The sequence below is a fragment of the Sabethes cyaneus genome, chromosome 1 (assembly GCF_943734655.1).
Source record: "Sabethes cyaneus chromosome 1, idSabCyanKW18_F2, whole genome shotgun sequence".
Lineage (NCBI taxonomy): Eukaryota > Metazoa > Arthropoda > Insecta > Diptera > Culicidae > Sabethes > Sabethes cyaneus.
In genome coordinates this window covers 50,448,872-50,468,122 of record NC_071353.1, presented here as the reverse complement: position 1 = coordinate 50,468,122, position 19,251 = coordinate 50,448,872, and the positions used below count along the sequence as shown (strand labels likewise).

General features: G+C 42.2%; 2 protein-coding genes across 2 annotated transcripts; both read right to left on the bottom strand.

The window, feature by feature from the left end:
• Positions 1–9,742: 9,742 nt before the first annotated feature.
• On the bottom strand, positions 9,743–11,467 carry LOC128745662 (uncharacterized protein K02A2.6-like). Its single transcript, XM_053842741.1, has 2 exons — positions 10,677–11,467; positions 9,743–10,331 (listed from the first exon to the last, which is right to left on the bottom strand). Exons 1-2 carry the CDS (start codon positions 11,465–11,467, stop codon positions 9,743–9,745), a joined length of 1,380 nt encoding a protein of 459 aa, XP_053698716.1.
• A 189-nt stretch (positions 11,468–11,656) lies between these two features.
• Positions 11,657–14,191, bottom strand: LOC128745661 (uncharacterized protein K02A2.6-like). The gene has a single exon (XM_053842740.1). The coding sequence runs from the start codon at positions 14,189–14,191 to the stop codon at positions 11,657–11,659; it is 2,535 nt and encodes an 844-aa protein (XP_053698715.1).
• Positions 14,192–19,251: the final 5,060 nt, after the last annotated feature.

Here is a 19,251-nt window from a genome sequence, read left to right as displayed (position 1 = left end):
GCTGCCACTGAGCTGTGTCGATGCCACTGCGCATTAATAATGGTAAAAACCAAAGTAGCGCCATTGAAGCAGCTATCGATTCCGCGCATGGAACAGCAGGTCGCAGTTATAGGCGCGAGACTGATTAACACTGTTGAAGCTAATCATGGACTGAAGGCCAAACAGCGGGTACTCTGGACGGATTCTCGAAATGTCCTGTCTTGGATCCGTTCCGAGCAACGGCGATACAAACCCTTTGTTGCATTCCGAATCGGTGAAATTCTGCTAGAAACAAAAATCGACGAATGGCGCTGGGTGCCAACAAAAGCAAACATAGCGGATATTCTCACTAAATGGGACAAGGAATCGTTTAATTTGGCTGGACCATGGCTCAATGGATTTCAATTTCTTCAACTTCCTGAGGAGCTCTAGCCGAAGCAAACCTTGCCACCGCCGAATACGAATGAAGAAGTGCGAGGTTGTTACATGTTTCACACAGCGATGGTCCATCAGCCGCTGATTGACGTCACACATATATCAAAATGGACAATGCTGCTACGGACTATCTGCTATGCTCTTCGGTTTGTATCAAACTGCCGGCGCAAGGTTGCTGGCTTGCCTGTTGAAACTGTTCCGCAATTACCGGGCAGAATATTGAATTTGGTTATCGGTCGTCAAAATCCGTCATCGTTCCAGTTAAACAGGAGGAATACGAGCTCGCTGAGACCATTCTATGGAATATGGCGCAACGTGAACACTTTGCTTGTGAGCTGGCGATACTAACGAAAAACCTTAATTTGCCTATGGAAATGCGGAAACCGATCGAGAAGAAGTGTCATTTACCGAGCGTCTCCATTTCTAGACGAACGATATGTTCTATGGATGGATTGAAGAACGATAATGGCTGAGTTTAGTCCCTACGATACCAGATTTCCCATCATACTCCCGAGAAACAAGACAGCACAAGTTGTTTCACTATCATTGCAAATATGGTCACGCAAATAGAAAACCCGAATTAATCCACCTAGTGACGTGACCTAGCCTTTCTACTGCCACAAAACCATATTTTTAAATATCCGTTCCGTATTCCTCAAAATCCTTATTTGCCAGTAAAATTCACAACGTATTGCGCACAATAATTATATTTTCTTTCCTTGGATGCGTAAATACTGTTAAGCGTCATTTATGTTACTTGATGAACACCTTATTTAGTTTTATAATATTTACGTGATTTATAGAAACATAATGTAAACACAAAAGATAATTTTTGCAGACTTGAATGAATATATTTAGAAAATTAGAAATTAACCCTCTAACGGGTCTGCAGACGGCCTTAACTTTCGGGCTTCAGAGCCACATACGAAACTTGTTTTGAATTGACAATATGAAATATGTGTTCATAGCAGATTTTTTGATATTTTCGTGTTCAAAAGTTAGTATCTTTGAAAAACAAGAATTCAGAAAAAATATTATATTTCGCTCTTGAAGAAAAAGGGTATCTGTTTCTGTTTCTGTTTGCAGCACGAGGTGCAGTTAGAGCCAAGTCAATCCAGGGCTGAGATAAGGTGGTTGTGATAATGATAAAAGAATCCTTGCGGATAACACTAGCGCCATAATGCGTTGGTGATGATGAATTAATGAGGAGGAAGAAGAATGACAGAACTTGGCTCTATAATTGTGTACATGGTGGAATATTGAATAAGATGACTTGTACTTATCTTGTTTTCTCCTTCCCTTGTTTGTTTGCTCGTCTTGTCCGTTTTTGATCTTATGTCGTTTTCGTTTTTGTGGTGCAGCTACACCGTTTGGTGTTACACTTTTCGCTGGATAAACGAACACTTGCGGTGCAGCAGCAGTGATGTGGTATGGGTGTGTTAGTGTTTTCCTATCTGCACCAGCTACACCCTCTTTTTTTCTGGTGTAGCTAGTGCAGAAAAAGTGTAGCAATGGTGTAGCACAAAAATCGAAAACGAACAGTTTTGGTGCAAAAAAGCTACACCGGTGTAGCTACACCGCAAAAACGAAAACGACAACTTAAGCCCAAAGTCGGCTCCACGCCGTCCTCTCCATCGTTGTCACCAGTGCAGTCGTCTGTGGCTGATCTCTTGCCGCCCCTCACGACAACATTGTTGCCGTGAGAAGAAGCGATAGAGATCAGGCAGAGAAAGAAAAGAAAGAAAAGAAAAGAAGAAATTTTTAGTCAACATGTTGATTGCAATTTTCGGGTTAGTAATATCACGAGAATTCTATGTCTGTCCATCACCTATGCTACTACCGACTAACTACTCGCTAGGATGGACGCTACTCATCTCTCCAACTACCCATGTCATCACGGTTGACCCAGCGCTGTTCAACCACCTATGCTCATTAAAAGCCATAGCCGCTTCTTTATCTACCATCTTTGCAGGATTGTAGCTGTTGGCGTAAATTTTCGAATATTTTGTGCGGAATATTATTCAAGAGCAATATTATCGCTCAGAACTATCGAAAAACTACTTGAACTTCCGAAAAATAGAGCAGATGCGCTATAATGGGGACTGGTACTCGCTCGTATTATTCCCGGTGGCATTAATTGCCTATTTGTAGCGGTAGTCAACCGATTTGTCGGTATGCTCTTCAGACCGTTGTCAATTGAAATGATTCTGTAACTAAGAAAGGATGAGGTGGATCAAGTAGAACTTCACTTGGAGATATGTATATATGCCGTGTTAAGTCTTAAGTGCAAGCTGTCACTGAAGCAAGACTTAATAAGATGTTAACGACATTGATAATTCTGTGAGGATGGTATTGAATCGAAAAAATCAGAGGAGTTGTGTACAAGACACGACCGCATATATAGGTGACGCAGGACTACGTAAGTCTCTTTGTAGTGATAGTAGCGTGTATTCATGCTTGTAATCAATCGATTCTTCATGTATACATGCTATATGCAACATATATACATGCTACATGCGTTGATTGTAACATTTATCAAAGTAGTAACATTGCATACGTTTAATTCTCAAAACATTGCGCATTTGAAAACAATTTAACAAAATCAAGAACACAAACTATTGCTTGCCTGCTACCTTGCAGAAATTAAAGATTGTTTTTATTACCCATGGCTCCCACGTTGAAGGAATTTTATCAATTCAATCCTATTTTATCAACAGCACATCTTTTCACTACGCTTCTAATGAAACGGCAAGCATGCGTATTCATACAGAGTCTTATTATAACTGTACACTACAGCTGTAGCACATTTTTCCAACACAGATAACAAATTCACCGAGGTTTAATCGTCTCGCAGTAAAGAATTTGCGATCTGTTGGGGCAACAAACTTGTGTCATTTTTTCTGGCACACTTCCCTAACACAGACATCAAATTGGACTAGGTTTAATCGCGTTCGTAAGAAATCTGTTGGCACGAGGGGGCTTTGTCACTCTTTCTGGCGTACTTTCCAAGCAAGAACATCAAAATGGTCTAGGTTTAGCCGCGGTGTTAAGAAATATTGTTGAAATGAGGAAACTTCGTCACTTGTTTTGGCTTACTTCCCAAGCACAGATATCAAATTGGTATAGGTTTAGGTCATCGTAAAGAATCTTCCAACCAATCACGAAGCGAGAATTCTGGTAAAACATAGGTTCATTATTTTCAATTTTTCAATAGTTCAACGTCAAGAATCCATACTTTTCTTCATTTGGGTCAATTCTTAGAAGATTTTCCGATCGATTGGTGTAAGAATATTGAAAATCGATCGGAGAACCGCAGAGCTATTAGCGCTCAAAACCTTTCATTTTTCGTGACGCTCGCATTTTTCGATTTTTTGGAATGACACCCTATCTCAAAACTTGCCGTAAGACGTAGTCCTACGTCAAAAATCCTCATACCACGGCCATATATTATGTACTATGACCATATTTTAGGAAGTGGGAATGATGGTATATTGAGGACAGCCCTTCGCTATCGCTTGAATCAACCAGAGAATCGAATACAGCAAAGTTTCGTTAATTGGTGGTTCGTTAATTGGGCGGTTCGTTAATTGGGTGTTCGCTAATTGGGCTATGTGACAACTTGAATGTCAAAATTGTATGGAATTTTTGAGTTTAGAAATTTCTAACAACTGTCAGTCGGCCCAATTAGCGAATCAGCTAGAGTGCAGTCGTGGCCCAATTAACGAATTCAGGCTGTATCTGTTTTTACTTGAAGAGCTATACAGCCTGAATTCGTTAATTGGGCCACGACTGCACTCTAGCTGATTCGCTAATTGGGCCGACTGACAGTTGTTAGAAATTTCTAAACTCGAAAATTCCATACAATTTTGACATTCAAGTTGTCACATAGCCCAATTAGCGAACACCCAATTAACGAACCGCCCAATTAACGAACCACCAATTAACGAAACTTTGCTGTACTCTAAAAAGATTTAGTTAGAAGTGGAATTCCAGTTGAAGTCTGCCAGGATTGGGCAATGGACAGAACAAATGCATCGAGGCTATAAAGCTTTTCGAGAGATCCACTGTACTGAGTCCGACCGCAACGACTGCAGCAAGAATGGAGAGGAGCAGGCCACCGGTGAGTTGCCACCGTCCGACTTGATGGACTCTCCGACAGTAGCTCATCAGCATTAGGAGGGTCTTTGGGAGACAAACAGCGTCATTCGTGATAATTTTATATTGTTAGTTGAATACCGTTAACGCGGTTAGTCACAAGGCATGCAAATCATTCTAATAAAGGAAGGAAATAAGAAAATAACAATAATAATTATAATTAATTACATCCAAAACAAAAATAATACAATAGAGGTGACAATAACAACAACGATAGCAATATTAGTAGTAATAGTAATAACGTATCAGGTATCAGGTATCAGCATCTTTGGCTCGAGCAGCACGTTCCTCACAATCATGTGGAAGATTTGTGCCTTGCCCATCTTGCCCGTGTCATCATTTACCTGATGAGGACGGGAAGGAAAACAGGAGGAATAGGAAGGGGTGGATGAGGAATTTGGACAAATACAAACATATATATACCGAGAGATTTTTGTACCCCCGAAGGGATACTGCAATCCTTGGTAGTTAACTTATCAAAAGTACACCCCCTGGGGGGTATACTCATGATAAATAAGAGCTTATAGCTCAATACCGCTTTCGGTAAGGAACATCAAAATGTCTCGTAATTTTAATTTCCTAAAATCCGATTCATTTAAGACGTAGGATCCAAAGATCCTATGACGCAATTGTGCTACTGCAGGACAGTTGCAAATTACGTGATATGGTGTACCGTAGTCGGATTCACATAAATTACAATGAAACGATTCAGCTCGCTGAATCGTAGCCATATGATAATTTAGCCTGCAGTGACCAGTCAGTGATCTGACAAGAATACTGCAATTTACCTTTGAGTGTTGCAAAAGAAATTTCGCAACCTTCTCACAAGGCTTAACAATGAAACTTTTCGTTTGACGACAAGTTTCAAGATTTTCCCAATAACGTACATGTTCAGATGAAAACCAAGATCGAATCTTTTGTTTTATCCAACATGCCGCAATTGGTAAAGCAGGTTCCGGTCCGAAAACCGACTTTTCTGCTCCAGATCTTGCTAGTTCATCAGCCCATTCATTTCCGGTTATACCAGAATGGCCAGGAACCCAAACCAGATGAACGGCATTTAGAATGCTTAGTTCTTCTAATTGGGTGTGGCAGGCGATGACTGTTTTATATTTAGAATTAGCCGCACAAAGGGCTTTTATAGCGGCTTGACTGTCAGAACAGAAGTAGATAATCTTGCCTATCAGTTCTTTCTGAAGTGCAAACTGAGCTCCGCACATAATTGCAAAGATTTCAGCTTGAAAAACGGTGCAGTAACTACCCAACGAATAGGATTCCTCCAATTCTAGCTCACGGCAGTAAACACCAGCACCCGTGCGACCTTCGTACAAGGAACCATCGGTATAACAGACCACATAGTCGGAAATTTTCCTTTCCATGTAGCCTGACATCCAATCCTCTCTAGGAGGGAAGTCACTTGAGAAAGTCCTATACAGGAAAGTACGCATGAGCGTTACATCGCTAGGAGCAAGGGCAAACTTGTCCTCAGCAACAATTTGCGACCACAATCGAGTATGACCAGTGGAACCGTCCACAGACTGCCAAAGGCCAATCGCGTGTAGTCGATAAGCACATATTAGTGCCTCTTGCTTCAGGTGGAAGTGTAGAGGTTTAATATTGAAAATAGCTTCTAGGGCGGCAGTAGGAGTTGTAGTAAATGCACCAGACATTGCCATTAAACACATCCTTTGAAGATGGTTTAGCTTTGTCTGGACAGTCACAACTTCCCCTCTCTGCCACCATACAAGACAACCATACGCCAGTATTGGTCTGACAACGACCGTGTATAACCAGTGTATGTATTTGGGTTTAAGCCCTCAAGAGTTGCCAATTGCTCGTCTACATTGCCCAAAGGCCATGCACGCTTTTTTAATTCGGAAGTCAATATTTGTAGACCAGTCAAGCTTGGAGTTGAGAATCAACCCCACGTACTTCACTTCGTTCACAACATCAACATCCGAATCGTAAAAGCGCAGAGCGCGAGCTCCATTGGTATTTCTACGTCTTGAAAATAAGACGATAGATGTTTTGCTCGGATTTACCGAAAGTGCAGTTTCTCGGCACCACGTTTCCACGACGCGTAGTGCCTGCTGCATTAAGTCAAATAATGTGCTTATGCACTTTCCAACTACTAGGATGAGATAGTCATCCGCAAAACCATATGACGGATAGCCTAGACCATTGAGTTTCCTCAATAGGCCGTCCGCCACAAGGTTCCATAAAAGAGGCGAGAGAACGCCACCTTGTGGACATCCACAAACACTTTGCTTCCAAATGCTTGCTTGCCGTAAGGACGAAAAAAGCAATCGGTTACTAAGCATTTGTTCTATCCACTTTATGATTATTGAAGGCACATTATGATAACGAGCAGCCTCCAAAATGGAAGCGAAAGATACGTTATCAAACGCGCCTTCAATATCCAAAAAAGTTCCTAAGCAAGATTCCTTTTGTGAAAAAGCAACCTCAATTTTATCCACCACATCATGTAATAAAGTGGTTGTAGATTTGCCACTTTGGTAAGCATGTTGTACTGAATGAAGAGGAACTTCTACTAAGCTTGTTTCGCGGATGTGGTGATCAACAATCCGCTCAAGTGATTTAAGCAAGAATGACGTTAGACTGATTGGTCTAAAACTTTTTGCTTGCTCGTATGTCGCGCGTCCACCTTTAGGAATGAACTTAATGGTTATTTCACGCCATTGAGTTGGGATGTACCCAATAGTAATACTACACACAAACATCCTTCTCAGAATGTGTTTGAAGTACTTGAATCCTTTCTGCAGTAGAATAGGGTATATTCCATCTGTTCCAGGAGATTTGTATGGAGAGAAGCTGTTTACGGCCCACTCAATCGCTCCAGTTGTGACAAGTCTCCGAGCAAAAGCCCATGAGTCTAAGCCACCTAAAACGATTTCTGGATCGTTTCGAACTTCAGGTTCCACACAGCCCGGAAAGTGACTATAAAAGAGACATTCCAGGATTTCATTGACATTCGAACAGTATTCACCGTTCGAACTTCGAATGTTATTAACCTGATAATCTTTCGATTTTGACAGTATTTTATTAAGTCGACTTGCCTCGCCGAAACTGGAAACGTTGCTACAGAACCTGTGCCAGCTCGTGCGTGCTGAAGACCGTAGAGCCTTTGCATAGGCTTTCCGGGCCTGCTTCAAAGGCTCCACGCCATCCCTCCGACGTCTATTCCAGGCTCTCCTGCATCGTTTCTTTAGTTCCGCTAGATGAGATTTCCACCACGGTGTTCCTCTAGTCGTTTTAATAGTTTTTAGCGGGCAAGCTACTTCAAAAGATTCCGCAATAAAAGATGTTGTGACATCTACAGCCACATCCAAGTCGATCGATGACTCAATCGTCGGTTCGAATCCTTGAAATTTCGTCGCCAGTTCCTCCTCAAAGAGTTCCCAGTCAGAAAATCTCGGATTGCGAAAGGTTGCAGCGTTCAAGGAGACACCCAAATGATCAAAATATATAAAGCAATGATCAGATATTGGTGTCTCATTTGAAACATGCCATTGTGCCAACTCATGACTGATCCTGTTAGAGCAGAGTGTTATATCTAACACTTCCTCTCTACCAGCTCGTATGAAAGTTGGACAATTGCCAATGTTGAGTATTCCAAGGTTGGTACTACTCAAATATTCCATCAAATCAGAGCCTCTCGGATTGATATCCGAGCTGCCCCAAATGATGTGATGGGCATTGGCATCACTGCCTACAATGAGCGGAAGCCCATTAGATTGGCAGTATCTCACCACATTTCTGAAATCGTCGCTGGGAGACGGTTCATCGTGTGGTAAGTATGCAGAACAGTAGACATAGCGCCTATGGACATCATCCACGACGAGTTCTACTGTGACTGCACAAATATCTCGAGTAGTCAACTCAGAGATAAGGCATGCACTTATTGACCTATGCAACAATATGCATGCCCTGGGCATCAAACGAGGATTTGTCATACCAGTTTTGCTGAAAGCAGCAAAGTTCTGGTTTCCAATATCCGTCGAATGAAAGTACCCCTTGCGAAAATATGGCTCCTGAACCAATGCGATGGTGACAGAGCCATTAAAAAGTTTTTCGCATAAATACAAATTTGCTGCCCGTTTGTGTTGAAGATTTATTTGTGCGACCCTAACTATTTGACTAGCGGAGTATATTCACAAACAATCTCCAACACAGATCAGACAGCAAATTGTAAGCGAAGCCAATTATATTGGCCAGAACGCACTTGGCGTAAAACCCATAAGGGAAATTGGGCAGGACTACTATGCTGTTCCCACGAAACGCAAGGGACAACAAAGATCGACCGTACCAGAGCCCCGCTTGGCACAGTAGGGGCAAGATGCCCAAAGCACTCCGTTCGCGACTGGCATGTTTTCACCCCTCCAGCCATTCAGTCATCGGCACGGAGGTAGACCTTGACTTAGGGGCTCCTGATTTGCCGACTCCCGGCAGAATCAGGTCCCGTGGCTCAATTTTTGCCCAAACGTACAATTCGGCACCAACCGCCAAAGGGCCTAACTGCAGATTGTGTAAAACAGACCGATTTAGAGTCTCTCTCTCTCTGTGCTAAGCCAGCTGAGAAAATAACTCTCTCCCGGTGTGCCCAGACCCCGCAGCCGCGCCCTCCGAAAAACCTGCGCCGAACTGCATGATTAGGTAGCCGGAAACCACACGGCGAGTGTTCCACCTTCTCTGTCTGCATACGACAACCAAGGTTGCGTACCACCAGGTGCGCAACTTTGGCTACCGTACCCCAGCCGGCACCTCGTGGAGGTAGAGATAGGAGTTAGAAAACAGAGGTGATATATTTGCACATGTTCACTCATTTGCCAGCCTAATCCTAATCCAAAACAAAAATAATACAATAGAGGTGACAATAACAACAACGATAGCAATATTAGTAGTAATAGTAATTATCGTGTATGTGGGTAGATTTGTATAGGGATCTTATACGCGGTTCGATATACGCGCAGACATAACGGAATTCGAATTATTATTTGAGAAAATATGAACTTTACGGAGGAACATTTGTAAGCGCGAACGCGGTTTTTATTTTCTAGAAAGAACTGACAGTTTACACTGGAAAAATTATGACGGTTGGATTGCATACATAACATTTCCTCCCTCCTTTGAGAAAGAAATCCGATCCTCACGACTACGGTGAATATCTAAGAGGGGGACGGCGTGGTCTGTCTGAGCGACGTAAAATGAACGGTAAACTTTCCTGATGCTGCTCTGGACTGCTACGAGGAGTCAGGAATCGGGCATCTGGTGAGCTTGTAGAAACGGACGAACGTTCCAACGAAGTACTGCAAGGTGAATTGCATCGCTGATCCGGTGACGTCATTGTATCTCCATAGAAACGCACTCGTCGTTTTGCCACACCTGTTGTACCATTATCACTGATTGTACAGCCGTCAAACCTTCGCATTTGATTTACATGACGTTTCAGACGTTTCCCATTGTAAACCACTTCGTAGTGCAGGTCTCCTAAACGGGCAGCTACTATTCCCGAAATCCATTTGTCCATTCGGGGGTTTCCGGAAAGAACATAGACGTGTTGCCCTAATTCGAATGACCGGAACGAAGGATCGAAGGCTGCTTGTTGTTTTTCGGAAATCTTAGTGTTAAGATTCTGCGGTCTAACCAGATCAAGTCGTGTTCGAACATTCCGACCAAGGAACAGTTTTGCCGGTGACTCTCCAGTTTCAGCATGAGGTGCTCTTCGGTACTGTTGCAGAAATCTATTGATGTTTGTTTGCAATGTGTTGTTTGTCGTATTCATCGCCTTCAGTGCGGTTTTAATTGTTTGGACATATCGTTCAGCTTGCCCGTTAGTAGATGGATGGTATGGAGCCAGCGTTACCAACCGGTTTTTACGAAAATCTGGAAAACGAGAATAAAAATGTCTGGAAAAATCTGGCTGCCATTTGGTCTAATGGAAGACAACGTTTGAAAAACGTCTTTTTTTGTCTGATTAGGCATAAAAAAATCTGGAAAATCCAGACAAATCTGGAAGGTTGGCAACGCTGTATGGAGCCGAAAGTTTGTGAAACTTCACCCCGTTCGCCTGTAGGAAAGAATCAAACTCTGCAGCAGTAAACTGCGGCCCGTTATCGGACACCAGTGTGATAGGGGCACCGTATGCAGTGAATACATTATCCAGTATCTTGATCGTGGCGGATGTCGTCGTAGAATGGGTGATTTTTACTTCGAACCATTTGCTGTATGCATCGACAATTATCAGCAGCATTGCTCCCGCTACCGGGCCAGCGTAATCCACATGAATACGCTCCCATGGACCTTTTGGATACTCCCAGTGGTGGTTACTGAATTTCGCAGGGGCAGGTGCGTGACGTGCGCATTCTGTACATGATCTTACCATACACTCGATGTCTGAATCGATTCCAGGCCAGTAAACGAATGAACGTGCTAGTCCTTTCATTTTCACCACTCCGATGTGCGCTGCGTGTAGGTCATTCAAAATGGGTTGACGAAGAGTGGGCGGTATTACTACGCGATGCTCGAATAGCAAGCAGTTGGCAACAATAGTGTATTTTGCTTCTGGAGCCTTATATCCTAGTTGAGCTAGATTACGGCCCAGTTCGAGTTCTTGTATGATTTTTCCGAGGTGTAAATCCTTACGTGTTTCTCGTGCTATGTGTTCAGCGCGCACTGGTAGCTGCTGCATTTGATGAAGAGCGAATAGTCCGAAATCATCCTCGCTATTTCCTCCCTCGCGCAGAGGCAGGCTGTCGATATCGGAATGCTCCAATTTGCCTGGAATTCGTGAACAGTAATCAGCATTTGTATTCAGGTTAGTTGGCTTATAAACTATGTCAAAATTGAAATGGGCCAAATAATCAGCGTAGTTTGCCATACGGCTGATGCAAAGTGTAGGTAAAGATTTTTCCGGGTGAAAAATCTGTGTAAGAGGTTTATGATCAGTAATGAGCGTAAACTTTCGAGCGTAAAGGTAGTGGAAAAACTTTTTCACCGCCCACACGATGGCAAGTGCCTCCTTGTCTATCTGCGGGTATCGTTGTTCTGTCTTGGACATAGCACAGCTTCATTCATTCACAGGCCGTTCTATTCCGCTGCTAAGTCGGTGTGAAAGCACAGCACCCAAGCCCGTTTTACTAGCATCCGTTGCTAGAACCACCGGCAATGTAGGATCGTATTGCATTAATACTTGCGGGGAGATTAAAGCGTGTTTCAAATCGTGGTAAGCCTTCTCAGCTTCTGGTGTCCATTTAAACGGATCGGTAAGAAGCATGTCGCGTAAGCTTCTGGCTCTAGAGGAAAGGTTCGGAATGAATGAACTATAATAAGTTGCCTTACCTAAGAAAAGCTGCAATTCATCTGGCGTTGATGGGCGTGGAGCATCACGGATGGCTTCGATATGTTTATCCGACTTGTGGAGTCCCTGGTGATCGATTTTGTGCCCTAAACATTCGAGAAACGGTACGGCGAACACACATTTTGATCGGTTGAGCCGCAAACCATTTACTTTCAACCTTTCCATTGTATTTGTTAGCGCTAGCAGTAGATCGTCGAAGTTGTTTGCGAAAACGATAATATCATCATAGAAACTGACGACGTTGTCCAGCTCCTGAAGGACGGTTTCCATTCGGCGTTGCCAAATAGCAGGGATATTGGCAGCTCCATAAACCGCTCTCGTAGGACGGATAAGCCCGTGTGTCGTGGTGTTCAGCGTAAGTACGTGGCTGAATTCGTTGTCGATTGGCAAGTGTGTATAGGCATCGGTTATGTCCAAATGGCAAAACAAGGCAGCTCCCTTCATTTTATTGAAAATTGAGTCGATTCTTGGTATTGGATGTTCATCGACGACCATCCTCGGATTGACGGTTGGCTTGTAATTACCGGTGATCCGAATACTACCATTTTTCTTCACGACGATGTGTGTCGGTGATGCCCATTCCGAAAAGTCCACTTTTTGGTAAAATCCTGAAGCGAGTTTTTTATCGATTTCTGTTGCATAACGTTCGCGTAAGGCAAGGGGTACATCGTGTGCCCTAGCGAAAACTGGTGATACATCTGGTTTTAAATGCACTTTTGCTGGTGGTCCCACAAGCTTACCGGGAATGTCGCTAAAAATGTCACTAAAATGTTCCAGTAGTTCTGATAACTTAGCTTCTTCTTTCTGACTTAGTGCGGTAGTAGCAAGCGAATTGACAGGCACGCCGGGTGCGAAAAGTCTATTTAAGTTGATCTGGTCAGCAAAGTGTGTGATCCATTCTCGACCAAAGAGGGCTTCAGATTTTCCGGATACTACGTATACATTGAGCCTACGCGTTGCAGCTCCGACAGATACGTTCACAGGTGTGCGACCAATACAATTGATACGGTGACCGGAGTAACTCGAAAACTGTCGGTCCGTTGGTAACAGCGAAAGTCTCGGTTTGATAGCTTTTAACATTGTTTCTCCAATAATCCCGCATGGTGCTCCGGTGTCTAACTCCATTTGTAAAGACCGCCCTTCTATCTGCACGTTGATCATCTTTTTCCCGATCGAATGTACGTCGTACACCTGGCTTAACGACTGTATCGAATCAAGCTCAGAAACTGCGTCCTCTTGTGATTGAACTTCGTCGGTGGAAGAATTTTGTAAATTGACCTTCGTTGATCTGCACACTCTAGCAATATGGCCTTTCTTGTTGCAATTGTTGCACCTTGCATTACGGAAACGGCAATGATTCCGTAGGTGGTGACCGCCACAACCATTACAGGGGTCCGACACCCGATCGTTGTAACTACTGGATTGCTGCCTACCACCTAGCGACTCGAAATTTCGCTGTCGCTGTTGTGCCGGGTATGATGTTGACGGACGGCAATCAGGTTGCGTTAGTTTTCTATATCTGGAGTTTTCGTAACCGAGCTTGTTTGCGGTTTCAGGCGGATTCGGCGATAGTGTCCCTGTGTTCACCTCTCGTGCTGTGTTGTGGGTTGCTTCTAGCGTGTGCGCGATTTCGTAGGCAGCGTGAAACGTTTCTGGTTTCTTTGCTAAGATTTCATCACACGTATCTGTAGCCTCGAGTCCATGTAAAAGTTGTTCGATCAACATTCGGTCCAGAAAGTTACCGTATTCACAATGTGATGCACCTTGTTTCAATCGTAAGGCGAACTGCGCGACCGTTTCACCTTTTTGCTGGACGATCTGTCTAAATTTGATGCTTTCTACAAATTTGTTTTTCGTTCGGTCAAAGTAGTTGACCAGCGTAGCACGTAGTTCCTCGTATGGTACTTCTGCAGGATTCCGGGGGGTTACGAGGAACTTTAACGCGTTGTTCAGTTCAGCTCCCATGTGAACTCTGGCATAGTGTGCGTACTGACCTTCTGGTATGTGGCTCAGCTGCAGCGCCCACTCAAATCGGTTGAGATAGTCCGAAACGGATGTCCCTTCTGCGGACCGGTATTCGTTCATAGAGAATGACGGGACTTTCGGTGTTGGAGCAGCAGCGTCTCCAGCAGGATTTCGAGGACCGATATTCGCCTGTTCAACAGCATTTCCGATTGACGTTCTGAGGGTTTGCACAATCATTGCAGATAGCGCCTGCATGAATTCGTCATTGGCTTGGGCCATTTTCGACCGATTATAACCTCACTTTCGTACGACCGGTTTATTAATGTTATCCCACTTCTGACACCAAATTTATCGTGTATGTGGGTAGATTTGTATAGGGATCTTATACGCGGTTCGATATACGCGCAGACATAACGGAATTCGAATTATTATTTGAGAAAATATGAACTTTACGGAGGAACATTTGTAAGCGCGAACGCGGTTTTTATTTTCTAGAAAGAACTGACAGTTTACACTGGAAAAATTATGACGGTTGGATTGCATACATAACAGTAATAACGTAGGAAACTGACACAGGAAACACAGCTACCGACTATAACTTCCTGCCCATTAATAATTGTAGTTTGGCAGCATAGGTATAAGAAAAAATTCCGACTCATTATAGAACACTCAAACATATATTCATTCGTACCTATACACACATGCACACTCATACATGCATACACATGTATACATGTACGTGTGTGTATATTTTTCAGTGCTGTGCTGTCCATAATCGCATAACAGCCACAAATTCTATGGCAATCTCATAGAAAATGTCTCGATTACGTAAATAAAGACATCACATCATTTTTGAACACTCGTTCGTTCTAACTACCGATAAGTTTTAATTTTCATGAGTAAGTCAAAATCTCATGAATGGTGGGTAGGATTTGGTTTCAGTTTTCTAGAGAAATTTCTGTGCATAGCAGCATTTCATCTAGGGAACTGAGTAAGCCCTCCCGGTGCTTCGGCCTAAACGGACTTGATTTAAAATCAGATCCGTTCAATTTCGCTCCATTCCGCATTACGAGGCACATGCTACACGTAAAGGTAAATTATGCAATACTACATACTACACATATATCCAACTTAAACTATATTACATTCTACATGCGGAATTAAGATTTTTAGGTCGGTTAGCCGAAGTACGCGTCAAACCACTTACCCATGGGAGGGCTTTTGAAGAAAAAAGGATATCTACAACAAAATGATTAGTCTCAAAATTTTACTATTAGTTTGCTTGACTTCAATTTTGCAATATATCCGTATTAGAAAACATAACTGAATAGAGCATTAGATATGAAAAAGAGAAATTTAACTTTTTCTTAGCTGGCGCTCCTTCAAATAATTATTTTTGCATGAAAATCAAAACTTAAGCTTCTTTTGAATGTACTTTCATGAAAATATAATCCTTAGCATGATCGTATCGCTTTACAATGTATCCCGTTAGAGGGTTAGGAAAACAAGATGAGGTCGAAAAATAGTGCAAAAGCTGCGCCATAAACATGCTTGAGAATGGGAAATATGATCGATATGATTTATATTCGAAATATGATCAATTCGATTTATTTATTAAAATATTATACATGACATAAGATTTTTATCTTTTGAAGTGTCACTAACGAAAACAAATCGTATAAAATTACTACCGTACAATGTTTTCCTCCAATTTTTCATATAAAATTTCTAAGCTCTAGTATCTATTGATTGGAAAGAGCATCTATTGATGCGCAAAAATTGTATGAAATTTATATAAATTTATTTGGATAAATCAACTCACTAGTGTTTTTAAACCTATACACCACTATACTACCTACATGCTTAAATTAACTGCTTTTCTTCGCTTTTTCTTTTCTCGTACAATTGTGAGTAACAGCAAGTGAAGAAAATGACAATTGAAATCTGAAATCAAAGAAAAGAAAAAACTTTCCGATTGAATCCCACTATTTAATATTTATTTGCGACAGATACGTAGTTCGTCTACGACGTGCAGGTTTCATCACTGTCTTATTTCGAAGTGTATACGTAGCTGTCGCGAATAAATATTAAATAGTGGAATTTAGTCGGTGAAAGTATTTTCTTTGCTTTAATTTCAGAGTTCGTATTCCACTAATACCCTAGACAGACATACAATTGTACCAGCGTTGTACGTGTACAGCGTTGTACATGTACAACGGAAGGGTGACAGACATACTACTGTACGTTGTACGTGGTTGTGCTCATCACCGATAATCTATAATTGCATGGTCTAAGCGTTGTTTTTTGTTCCTATTCTCGAAATGTAAACACAAATTTCAAGATGCCGAGCGTTTAGCGTTAAATCTTTGCCAAAATCTTGCAAAATAATAATTAATTTAAAATTCTGCTTAGTTTTTGTTATCACAACTACCAGTCATTGGCGCTGCGCGCAGTAAAAATCGAGCAGTTGTAGCTTCGTACAACGGTGAAAGAGGTAGGTACAGAAACCACCGTTGTACCACTTTGCTTGCGTGATTCTATCGTTGTACACGGTGACAGACATACAATTGTACAGGTACAACGCTGGTACAATTGTATGTCTGTCTCTGGTATTATGATGGTTTGTCTCAACAGTCAAGATAACCGCGATGTGAGGATTTTTCTTGCAATCTGCTATATTTGATGGGGCTTTCAACCGTTGGTTTGTTCGCCCCAATACATACATACATACATACATACATACATACATACATACATACATACATACATACATACATACATACATACATACATACATACATACATACATACATACATACATACATACATACATACATACATACATACATACATACATACATACCTATATACATACATACATACATACATACATACATACATACACACATACATCACACACATTGAATACAATCAACATTTGATTGACATGTTTAGATTTTACACGTTTTAACGGTTTAATATACGGCGCCTAAGTGTTAAAGTTTGAATAACTTTTGAATAAACCGTCCGATTTTAAATAACTCGGATTCGTTTGATAGATCTCAGCAGTAATTTTCAAATAATAATAAGTTGTGTGATGTTTTTCATTGAAATTATGCTTATATGTTACAAAAATATGTTTTAAATACTATTTTTTCACATTTCTTTATGTAACTTTCAAACTACAAGCCAAATCATCATGAAATTTGGAAGTTAAGGATTTAGAAGGCTCCTCTTTCATATGCAATTAATTTTGTTCAAATCGGTTAAGGGAGCTATGAGATAATGAAGTCCGATATTTTTCTTATTTTTATACATAACTTTTGAATTAAAAGTCCGATCAGTATCGACCTTTTCGCGTGCCTAATGGCGGCTAGTTAAAACCCTATAACCCCCCCCCCCCTTTTCTTTACGGCTTGGCTACAGATTTACGGCTTTACGGCTACAAATATTTGTGCATGCATAAATTTGGGACCCTACCGATTTCTCCGGAGTATTTAATTTTCTCGATCTAATCTTTTAAATAACATAAATAGTTTATGGACTACTTTAAAATTCAGGAACATTAGTAGAGCCAAAAATCATAGCAACTGAAATAATTTATGGGTTCCAAATTTATGTATGCACAAATATCTGTATTTGTGGCAGCTCTGGTGGGTACAACTATCGGAAAAAATAACATGCTTTTGGCAACTCTGCTCACGTCAAGTTGACATTTTCGCCTTGCAAAACTGTCAAGCGTACGCTATCCGCCATAAAGCACGCGAAAAGGTGGATAATATTCAATAGCAACCTATGGGACACCTAGACCTTTCATTTGACACTAAGAACATTAAAATCGGTCCAACCATCTCCGAGAAAAGTGAGTGAGATTGAAAGCGTTACATTGTGTATGTAACACACACACACACACACACACACACACACACACACACACACACACACACACACACACACACACACACACACACACACACACACACACACACACACACACACACACACACACACACACACATACACACACACACATACACACACACACACACACACACACACACACACACACACACACACACACACACACACACACACACACACACACACACACACACACACACACACACACACACACACACACACACACACACACACACACACACACACACACACACACACACACACACACACACACACACACACACACACACACACACACACACACACACACACACACACACACACACACATACACACACACACACACACAGAAAATGCTGTTTTCGAAACTGAGTCGAATGGTGTATGACATTCGGCCCGCAGGACCTTCTTTCCATTTTCGGTTTTCCGAGTGATTTCTATACCTTTATACTATATTTTCATATAGTAGAAAGGCAAAACCGTTTTCAACGAAATCCGACGTAGATTCTACATTCCCAAACTACGAGCCTATTTAGTCAACGTCAACAGTGAAGGATTGCCAATCGTGTAAAATACGCAATTGCAGACCGCAGATTCCAGAAATGGCTCCGCTTCCCATGGAGCTCTTGACACCGTTCTTGAAACCGTTCAGCCATGTTGGCGTTGATTATTTTGGACCGGTGGAAGTATCGGGTAATTGTCGTATCGAGAAAAGATCGATCGTTTTATTTACGTGCCTGTCTGTTCGGGCTATACACTTGGAGGTGGCGCACAGGCTCGACACCGACTCCTGTATCATGGCGATACGCAGATTTGTTTTACGAAGAGGAGCTCCGATTACCATATTTTCGGATAACGGCACTAATTTGAAATCCGCCGGCAAAGAACTCCAGAAACAAATTCGACAAATCGATACGGCATGCGCAAACGTATTTCCAAATGCTCGAACCTGTTGGTCATTTAATCCTCCTTCTATGGCAACCCTGAGCGCAAAGCACCGAATGAACGATGAGATACTGCTGACTGTTATCGCTGAAACTGAGGAAATCGTTAGCCGCAGATCTCTAGTCTATGTACCACAAGAATCATCGAAAGGGGATGCCTTGACGCCAAGTTACTTCCTGCAGATTGGAGCAGCCGAAGAGGAAGTTGCCAGTAGTCCTCCAACGTGTTCTGCCGAAGCGCTCAGGAATACATACAAACGGTCGCAGTACATAGCGGCTGAGCTTTGGAAGCGTTGGCTAAGCGAATATTTACCGTCGTTAAACATGAAAACCAAGTGGTTGGAGGATAGCAAGCCGCTTCAACAGGGCGATTTGGTATTCATTACTGACGACCAGAACCGGAATGGCTGGGTACGCGGCAGAATCCAGCAGGTGATTACAGGCAAAGACGGGAGAATCCGACAGGCCGTGGTG